This window comes from Boleophthalmus pectinirostris, unplaced genomic scaffold (assembly GCF_026225935.1).
Source record: "Boleophthalmus pectinirostris isolate CB_2022bp ecotype Guang Dong unplaced genomic scaffold, ASM2622593v1 HiC_scaffold_22, whole genome shotgun sequence".
In the NCBI taxonomy this organism is placed as follows: domain Eukaryota; kingdom Metazoa; phylum Chordata; class Actinopteri; order Gobiiformes; family Gobiidae; genus Boleophthalmus; species Boleophthalmus pectinirostris.
In genome coordinates this window covers 43218434-43228944 of record NW_026571190.1, presented here as the reverse complement: position 1 = coordinate 43228944, position 10511 = coordinate 43218434, and the positions used below count along the sequence as shown (strand labels likewise).

At 52.1% G+C, this 10511-nt stretch overlaps 1 protein-coding gene across 1 annotated transcript; it reads left to right on the top strand.

Annotated features, from left to right (window-relative positions):
- Window positions 1–3636: 3636 nt before the first annotated feature.
- On the top strand, window positions 3637–8781 carry LOC110174769 (zinc finger protein 11-like). The gene is made up of 2 exons (XM_020940870.2): window positions 3637–4004; window positions 6038–8781. The coding sequence occupies exons 1-2, from the start codon at window positions 3769–3771 to the stop codon at window positions 8112–8114; spliced, it is 2313 nt and encodes a 770-aa protein (XP_020796529.2). The 5' UTR covers window positions 3637–3768; the 3' UTR covers window positions 8115–8781.
- Window positions 8782–10511: the final 1730 nt, after the last annotated feature.

Genomic DNA, 10511 nt, shown 5'->3' with positions numbered 1-10511 from the left:
TGGCAGGCCCAAGCGTGTAGTGAGGGTCTGTTGGGAACGTCTGGCGGAGCCTCTGTCAGAGGGACCTTCAACTCGCACCTCCGGGAGGACTTCTCCCGGATTCCGGGGGAGGCTGGAGATATGGAGTCCGTGTGGGCTTCATTCTCGGCCTCTATTGTCAATGCGGCTGCTCGGAGCTGTGGGCGTAAGGTCTGTGGTGCCTGTCGCGGCGGCAACCCCAGAACCCGGTGGTGGACACCGGAAGTAAGGGATGCTGTCAAGCTGAAGAAGGAGTCCTATCGGGCCTTGCTGGCTCGGGGGACTCCTGAGGCAGCTGACGGGTACCGGCGGGCCAAGCGTGCTGCAGCCCGTGTGGTCGCGGAGGCAAAAACTCGGAGCTGGGAGGAGTTCGGGGAGGCCATGGAGGCGGACCATCGGACGGCCTCAAAGAGATTCTGGCAAACCGTCCGGCGCCTCAGGAGGGGAAAGCAGTTCTTCACCAACACTGTTTACAGTGCGGGGGGAGAGCTGCTTGACCTCGACTGGGGACGTTGTCCGGCGGTGGAAGGAAAACTTTGAGGATCTCCTCAATCCCACCGTCACGTCTTCCGAGGAGGAGGAGGCCGAGGCTGGGGACTCGGAGGCGGACTCGTCCATCACCCTGGCTGAAGTCACTGAGGTGGTTAAAGCTCCTTGGTGGCAAGGCTCCGGGGTTGGATGAGATCCGTCCTGAGTACCTTAAGTCTCTGGATGTTGTGGGTCTTGGCTGACACGCCTCTTCAACATCGCGTGGCGGTCGGGGACAGTACCTCTGGACTGGCAAACCGGGGTGGTGGTCCCTCTGTATAAGAAGGGGGACCGGAGGGTGTGTTCCAACTATAGGGGGATCACACTCCTCAGCCTTCCCGGTAAGGTCTATGCCAGGGACTGGAGAGGAGAATCTGGCCGATAGTCGAACCTCAGATCCAGGAGGAGCAGTGTGGTTTTGGTCCTGGCCGTGGAACACTGGACCAGCTCTACACTCTCCATCGGGTGCTCGAGGTTCATGGGAGTTGCCCAACCAGTCCACATGTGTTTTGTGGATCTGGAGAAGGCATTCGACCGTGTCCCTCGTGGTGTCCTGTGGGGGGCGCTCTGGGAGTATGGGGTCCGGGGCCCTTTGCTAAGGGCTGTCCGGTCCCTGTATGACCGGAGCAGGAGCTGTGTTCGTTGCCGGCAGTAAGTCAGACCTGTTCCCGGTGCATGTTGGACTCCGCCAGGGCTGCCCTTTGTCACCGGTTCTGTTCATTGTGTTTATGGACAGAATTTCTAGGCGCAGTCAGGGGCCGGAGGGGGTCCGGTTTGGGGACCACAGGATTTCATCTCTGCTGTTTGTAGATGATGTTGTTCTGTTGGCTTCATCGAACCAGGACCTGCAGCACTGGGGCGGTTTGCAGCCGAGTGTGAAGCGGCTGGGATGAAGATCAGCTCTTCCAAGTCCGAGGCCATGGTTCTCGACCGGAAAAAGGTGTCTTGTCGTCTCCGGGTGGTGGAGAGTCTCTGCCTCAAGTGGAGGAGTTCAAGTATCTCGGGGTCTTGTTCACGAGTGAGGGGAGGACGGAACGTGAGATTGACAGGTGGATCAGGTGCAGCGTCTGCAGTGATGCGGTCGCTGTATCGGTCGTTGTGGTGAAGAGGAGCTGAGTCGAAAGGCGAAGCTCTCGATTTACCGGTCAGTCTTCGTTCCTCCTCTCACCTCTGGTCATGAGCTCTGGGTAGTGACCGAAAGGACGAGATCGTGGATACAAGCGCTCGAAATGAGTTTCCTCCGCAGGGTGGCTGGGCGTCTCCCTTAGAGACAGAGTGAGGAGCTCAGTCACACGGGAGGAGCTCGGAGTAGAGCCGCTGCTCCTCCACGTCGAGAGGAGCCAGTTGAGGCTCGGGCATCTGTTCTGATGCCTCCTGGACGTGTCCCTCAGGAGGTGTTCATGTTCCACCGGGAGGAGGCCCCGGGGAAGACCCAGGACACACTGGAGGGACCATGTCTCTGGACTGGCCTGGGAACACCTCGGGGTTCCCCTGGAGGAGCTGGAGGACGTGTCTGGGGTGAAGGAAGTCTGGAAGTCCCTGCTGAGGCTGCTGCCCCCGCGACCCGGCCCCGGATAAGCGGACGAAAATGGATGGATGGATGAAATTTTGCAGAACTTTTCCTTTGGTCATTTCACTCTAAAAATCGACGCAAACTTTGTGGTATTTTTAACCTCGTTGCCATGACGATGCACAAAAGCTCCAGTGTTTCCTAAAGAGAAAAATCATGAAAAATATTTTACAATCACAGAATATTCTCAAATCTGACACGACGACTCTTCATGTCGTCTTGATCAAAAATGTCAATAAAGACCATACGGTATATTTCTCTCTGGTTGCCGTGGCGATGCGCCGAAGTGCCCATGTTCTCCTCACGGGAACATTTCTACAGTTTCTTACATTTTCAAATAAAACTATTTATTAGTTTCATGGAAGAAAGTGAAATTTGGCACAGTGATTCTTCACCCGGAGGAGAGCGCCACCCGGAGGAGAGCGCCACCCGGAGGAGAGCGCCACCACCCGGAGGAGAGCGCCACCACCGGAGGAGAGCGCCACCCGGAGGAGAGCGCCACCACCCGGAGGAGAGCGCCACCCCCGGAGGAGAGCGCCACCCGGAGGAGAGCGCCACCCGGAGGAGAGCGCCACCACCCGGAGGAGAGCGCCACCCACCACCCGGAGGAGAGCGCACCACCCGGAGAGAGAGCGCCACCACCCGGAGGAGAGCGCCACCACCCGGAGGAGAGCGCCACCCGGAGGAGAGCGCCACCACCCGGAGGAGAGCGCCACCACCCGGAGGAGAGCATCACCACCCGGAGGAGAGCGCACACCGGAGGAGAGCGCCACCACCCGGAGGAGAGCGCCACCACCCGGAGGAGAGCGCCACCACCCGGAGGAGAGCGCCACCACCCGGAGGAGAGCGCCACCACCCGGAGGAGAGCGCCACCCGGAGGAGAGCGCCACCACCCGGAGGAGAGCGCCACCCGGAGGAGAGCGCCACCACCCGGAGGAGAGCACCACCCGGGGGGAGCGCTGCGTCGACCGAGTGCAAAGCACAGCCCATGAGGGCCATTCAATGCTGCTTGCGGCTTTGATTTAATTAAATTTTTTTGTGGCAGGTTTAGTCCTGGTTTAGTCCTGGTTTAGACCTGGTTTAGTCCTGGTTTAGTCCTGGTTTAGTCCTGGTTTAGTACTGATTTAGACCTGGTTTAATTCTGGTTTATTCCTGGTTTAGTTCTGGTTTAGTCCTGGTTTAGTCCTGGTTTAGTCCTGGTTTAGTCCTGGTTTAGTCCTGGTTTAGATCAAACTGGTCAAAAACAGGAACATTTCTTATAAAACTGGGACAAATCTACAACACATTTTATAAACACGACAGTTTCTAAAGTGTCTGAAATAAAACAGGTCTAAACCAGGTCTAAACCAGGACTAAACCAGGACTAAACCAGGTCTAAACCAGGACTAAACCAGGACTAAACCAGTTCTACACCCAAACCCGGGACCGTGTGGAACGGGTCTACACCGCACTAGTTCCAGTCGGAGGTCGTGAACTGGAGACGGAAGTGCGCCCGTGCTCACTTCCTGTTTGGCTAGCGGGTTAGCTTTAGCACTTGTAGTTCTGTGGAGCTGCGGCGCGACAGATAAACCCGAGTCACCCGAGTCAACCCGAGTCCACCCGAGTCAACCCGAGTCCACCCGCGCCGCACTGTCCCCGGAGCGCGGCGGGACATGGCGCAAGTGAAGCTGGAGGAGGAGACCGGGGCCTGGGAGACGAACCCCGGGGAGGAGCAGCACAGGGGCCCCGAGGAGCAGCACAGGGGCCCCGGGGAGCAGCACAGGGGCCCCGAGGAGCAGCACAGGGGCCCCGGGGAGGAGCAGCACAGGGGCCCCGGGGAGCAGCAGCACAGGGGCCCCGGGGAGCAGCACAGGGGCCCCGAGGTGGAGGAGCATAATTACTGCGCAGCGTAAGTGTCTTTTCTGTCCTAAATGTCCCGTGTTTCTCTGACCAGAATTTCAAAATAAAAAAAAAAATTAAAAATCCTGTTTTTTTTTATCATTTGTAATAATAAAACCGTGTCACGTGCGCCGTAATTAAACAAATAAAACTTCATTACGCATCATTCATCAGACCTGGTTTAGTCCTGGTTTAGTCCTGGTTTAGACCTGGTTTAGACCTGGTTTAGTCCTGGTTTAGTCCTGGTTTAGTCCTGGTTTAGTCCTGGTTTAGACCTGGTTTAGTCCTGGTTTAGACCTGCTTTAGTCCAGGTTTAGTCCTGGTTTAGACCTGGTTTAGTCCTGGTTTAGTCCTGGTTTAGTCCTGGTTTAGTCCTGGTTTAGTCCTGGTTTAGTCCCTGGTTTAGTCCTGGTTTAGTCCTGGTTTAGACCTGGTTTAGTCCTGGTTTAGACCTGGTTTAGTCCTGGTTTAGTTTAGATTAGTTTAGTTCTCTGTGTAATCCATTTATTTCAACAAAGTAACTGTAATCCAATTACCACTCACTGAAACAGTAACTGTAACTGAATACAGTTACTCATCATTTGTACTCTGATTACTCCAATACATGTAATCTATTACTCCACAACACTGTCTGTGACCAGAATTTCAAAATAAAAAAACAAATTTTTAAATCATTTGTAATAATAAAACCACCGTAATTAAATAAAACTTCATGATGCGTCTTTCATGACGAACTCGAGTCGGTTCAGTCTCATTTTCTTTGTGTTTTCGTCGTTTTTAAGAAGATTTTCTGTATTTTACCAAAACAAATGTCAAGTTTATGTTTCTGTCCCCACAGATTTACACAAAACCACTGATCTGGAACTGTTCCAGGACTAAACCAGGACTAGATCAGGTCTAAACCAGGACTAGATCAAGTGTTTGTGAATGAACAGAAAGCAAAAAAAACAACAAAAAAAACAACAAAAGCAGCGTCAGAAGTTCCTCAGATCAGGACTGACACGAAAAAGCACAAAGTTATTCACTGTTTTCACAGTTTTCACAATTTCCTTGACACCAAACATCCCAAACCGAGCGCGTCCCAGGTTAGAACTTTGTAAACCTGCTCGTCCTCGTGTCGACCGGATCAGACTGGACAAAAACAAACACACTGGGACATTTCTTTTATAAAACTGGGACAGATTGTGTAAATGTGCAGGGACAGAGACAAGGGGACAGAAACTGGGACGTCTGGACTCAGGGGCCGACAGGGGAGGTGTAAAATGTCACGTGTTTTGATAATAATAATGAAAATAATAATGATAGTACAAAAAAAAATAAACAATTATAATAAAAAAAAAAAAAATAATAATAATAATAATAATGATGATGATGATAATGATAATTATGATAGTAAAAAAAATAACATAATAATAATGATAATAATAACATGTTTTGGTAAAATACTGAAAAAAAAATATATATATAAAATAATAATAAAAAAATAATAATAATAATGATGATGATAATAAAAATAATGATAATAATAATGAAAATAATGATAGTACAAAAAATAATAATAATAAAAAAAATAATAATAATAATGATAATGATGATGATGATAATAATAATAATAATAATGATAATAATAATGAATAAAATAATAATGATAATAATAATAATAATAATAATAATAATAATAATAATAATGATGATGATGATAGTAAAAAATTATAATAACATAATAATAATAATAAATGATAATAATAATGATGATAATGATAAAATAATAATAATAATAATAAAAATACATGATAATAATAATAATAATAATAATGATGATGATGATAATAAAAATAATAATGATAGTACAAGAAAAAAAGAATAATACATTAACATAAAAAACTGGGGAAAAATGAATGAATGAATAAAAAAATAAATAAAAAATGAGAAAACTGTGGTGTCCAGCGGAGCTGACGTGGCCGTAAACTGCACATCACACTAGCAAGCAGACGAAGCACTGCAGTGTTTATTGGCGCTGATGTTGGCGTTGTTTGTGTTCAGGACGGAGCCGGAGCCGCACGTCAAACAGGAGCCGCAGGACTTCCCCTTAAACATCGTCATCAAAACCGAGGAAGAAGAAGAAGGAGACGACGACAACGACGACAAGTCCTTCGTGCGTCGTCAAACTCCGGCCGAGGAGAAACCCGACGGAGAACGACCCAGACCATACGGCTGTTCAGACCGCGAGGACCAGGACTCGGACGACACCGACCAATCCGAGGACTACGGCCAAGAACAGACTCCGACCAAACGAAGCTACGCCGCCGTACCTCCAGACCACAGACCCTCCAGCTGTTCAGACCGTAGACCCTCCAGCTGTTCAGACCAGAGACCTTACAGCTGTTCAGAGTGCGGGAAGAGGTTTCGGAGCAAAGAGAGTCTGGAGCTGCACATGTATTACCACACCAGGGGGGGGCGCTACAAGTGCCCCGAGTGTGGGATGAAGTTTGCGAAGAAATGGATCTTGCAGAGTCACATGTCGGTGCACGTGAAGGGCCGACCTTACAGCTGTTCGGTGTGCGAGAAGAGCTACAAACACAAAAATTACCTGGCGCTCCACCTGAGGCACCACCACCACATGTGCCCCGTGTGTCGCAGACGCTTCTCCAACAAGACGCAGCTCGGCGCTCACCTGGACCAGTGCAAGGAGAGCGCCCGCAAATGCCCCGAGTGCCACAAAACCTTTAAGTGTAAGTCCAAACTGAGCGAGCACCTGCGAGGGAAACACGGCATGTGCCCCGTTTGTAAAGAAGCTTTTCCGGACAAAACCAAACTGAACAAACACTTGACGTCTCACGAAGAGGACGACGACGCCGCCAGGACGTCCCTCCCCAAGTCCTGCTCCAAGTGCGGCCAGGAATTCCCAAACGAGTCGGAGCTGTCGGAGCATCTGCAGACGCACGCGCAGGCCCGGAAATGCGCCTTCTGCCACAAAGAGTTTAAATCCAAATCCGCGCTGGAGGCTCACATGAAAACGCACGAGGAGCAGAAACCCTTCAGGTGTTCGATCTGCGACAAAGAGATCAAGAGAAAGTGCGACTTGACCAAACACCAGAGACACGCCCACCACGTCTGCCCCGCGTGCGGCCAGCAGCTCCAGAACAAAACCCAACTCAACCAGCACCTGAAGGTCCACGTGGAGGACGGGACCCTGGACCAGTCGGCGCTGCAGCGGGATTACATGACGCCGTTTTTCAGCTGCGCCATGTGCGAGAAACCCTTCAGAAAAGAGGCGCACCTGCAGGAGCACATGCTCGTCCACTTAGGAGAAAAACCCTTCAGCTGTTCGGTTTGCGGCAACGGCTTTAACTCCAAAAACGCCCTCAACCAGCACCTGCGCTTCGTCCACTGCACGTGTCAGGTCTGCGAGGAGGCGTTTCTCTCCAGCTCCGACCTAAGCGAACATCTGAGGTCCCACGTGGAGGACGGGACCCTCGACCCGCTCTTTCTGACCCGAGTCAACTGGAAACCTTACAGCTGCTCACGGTGCGGCAGGGAGTTCAAACGCAAGTCGGGATTCACCAAACACATGCGCATTCACTCGGAAAAACCCTTCAGCTGCTCAGTTTGCGGCAAAAGTTTTCGAGAACAGCAAATCCTGAACAAACACTTGAGGATCTCGCACTGCACCTGCCCCGTCTGCAAAGAAGAATTCCAGAGAGACTCGGATCTGACGGAACATCTGAGCGCGCACGAGGAGGACGGCTCCCTGGACCAGGCGGGCGTGGAGCGTGAACACTCCAGAGCATTCAGCTGTTCACTGTGCGGGAAGGAGTTCCGGAGGATTCGGAATCTGCAGATGCACATGTCCGTCCACACGGGAGAGAAACCCTTCAGCTGTCCCGTCTGTCAGAAGACTTTCGCTCATAAAGATTATCTGAAACTGCACCAGGTCATTCACTCCGACGCCAAACCTTTCGTCTGTTCGTTCTGCGGTAAATGTTTTAAGCGCTGTCCCCAACTGAAGGCCCATCAGAGGAGAGTCCACAAAGACAAACCCCACCCCCCACCTGAGAGCCCCTCTGAAGAACCTGCTGAAGAACCTGCTGAAGAACCTCCCCTCAAAGACCCCGTCTGAAGAACCGTCTGAAGAACCTCCCAAACTCTTCTCCTCAGATGTTTCTCCAGGTTCTCGTCGTTTCTTTTCTCTGATCCTCTGACGTTTACTTGGAGTGATTCATGTTTGAGGAAACTTTAATCCTGGACTCCAGACCCTGGCGTCGGTGAACCTCGTAGGACTGGGCACCGTCGTTTTGGTCCAGATGTAAAAAAGCGTCTGGACGGTCGACTGTGGAAAACTCTTTTCACTTTTAAACTCGGAGCTGGATGAGTTTTGTGTCTGTAGCTCGGTTTTTGCCTGTCAAACGAGACTTTCTCTCACTCTGCTTTCGTCTGGTCAAACTTTCCAGATTCTGTGTCTCAAATGAAAATCCCTCGGTTCAAATGAAATTCTGCCTCGTTGGAAAGTCGTTGTTCATTTGTCAGTGTTGAATCTGGAGAGTTAAACGTAGAGTTTAGATGTTTGAACGAGAGCAGGAGCTGAGGTTTTCTGTCACTGGAGCTCAGAGGTGCAGAGGATAAAACCTTTCAGGCGTTCAGTTTGTGTCAAATGTGTTTTATTTAAATGTGAACCATGCAGCTGTTCAGTTTGTGACTTTTACACAAACTTCAAATGACCCGAAGATCCAGACACAAGACTCGAGGACCTGGACCCGGACAAGGACCTGGACAAGGACCTGGGACTGGGTCTGGACCTGGACAAGGACTGGGACTGGACCTGGAGGACAATGGACTGGACAAGGACCTGGGACTGGGTCTGGACCTGGGGGTCTGAACCTGGTCTGGAGGGATCTGGGTCCAGGTCTGGGTCCGGGTCCGGGTCTTGGGTCCAGGTCTGGGTCTCCGGTCCAGGTCTGGGTCCAGGTTTGGGTCTCGGGTCCAGGTCTGGGTCCAGGTCCGGGTGGGTCTAGGGTCTCCAGGTCCAGGTCTGGGTCTGGGTCTAGGTCCAGGTCTGGGTCCAGGTCCAGGTCCAGGTCTGGGTCCAGGTCTGGGTCTGGGTCTCTGGGTCCCAGGTCCGGGTCTCTCCAGGGTCTAGGTCCAGGTCCGGGTCTGGGTCTAGGTCCAGGTCCGGTCTTTGGGTCCAGGTCAGGTCCAGGTCCAGGTCTGGGTCCAGGTCCGGGTCTGGTCCAGGTCTGGGTCAGGTCCGGGTCTTGGGTCTAGGTCCGGTCTGGGTCTGGGTCCAGGTCTGGGTCCAGGTCTGGGTCTGGGTCTAGGTCCAGGTCCGGGTTTGGGTCTAGGTCCAGGTCTGGGTCTGGGTCCAGGTCCGGGTTCGGGTCTAGGTCCAGGTCTGGGTCTGGGTCCAGGTCTGGGTCTGGTCCGGGTCTGGGTTTACAGTTCAGTCTTTGTTCTGGATCTTGTGTAAATCTGTGAGTTTGATAAATAAATCCTCTGTCTCTGTCAAATGACTTTTCTTTTCTTTTCTTTTCTTTTTTTCTTTTTCTTTTTCTTTTCTTTTTCTTTCAGTCGTGTTTGAATCTAAATGTTTGTGGAGCACTTCCTGTGTCACCACTTAATGACATCACAAAGTGGAACGTCGTGTTTTCAGTTTAACAGAAAAACTCAACATGTTAAACGTCTGAATGAAACTAAAGAACAAACGTCTGGACAAAGGTTCTTCTGACCCCCGACCCGACTCCTGACCCCTGACTCGACTCCTGACCCGACTCCTGACCCCTGACCTGACCCTGACCGACTCCTGACCCCTGACCCGACTCCTGACCCGACCCCTGACCCGACTCCTGACCCCTGACTCGACTCCTGACCCCTGACCCGACTCCTGACCCTGACTCCTGACCCCTGACCCGACTCCTGACCCCTGACCCGACTCCTGACTTAACCCTGACCCGACTCCTGACCCGACTCCTGACCCCTGACTCGACTCCTGACCCTGACTCGACTCCTAACCCTGACCCGACTCCTGACCTAACCCCTGACCCGACTGACCTGACCCCTGACCCGACTCCTGACCCCTGACTCGACTCCTGACCCCTGACCCGACCCCTGACTCGACTCCTGACCCCTTACCTGACTCCTGACCCCTGACTCGACTCCTGACCCGACTGACCCGACTGACCTGACTCGACTCCTGACCCCTGACTCGACTCCTGACCCCTGACCCGACTCCTGACCTAACCCTGACCCGACTCCTGACCCCTGACTCGACTCCTGACCTGACTCCTGACCCCTGACTCGACTCCTGACTGACCCCTGACCCTGACTCCTGACCCCTGACTCGACTCCTGACCCGACTCCTGACCTAACCCCTGACCCGACTCCTGACTCGACTCCTGACCCCTGACCCGACTCCTGACCCGACCCTGACCTGACCTGACTCCTGACCCCTGACCTGACCCGACTCGACTTCTGACCCCTGACTCGACTCCTGACCCCTGACCTGACTCCTTGCCCCGTCCAT

Excerpts from the sequence above, each read along its gene's own strand:
- LOC110174769 (XM_020940870.2), top strand. The coding sequence starts at position 3,769 with ATGGCGCAAGTGAAGCTGGAGGAGGAGACCGGGGCCTGGGAGACGAAC. Across the intron at positions 4,005-6,037 it reads GAGCATAATTACTGCGCAGC|GACGGAGCCGGAGCCGCACG; the intron begins GTAAGTGTCTTT and ends GTTTGTGTTCAG.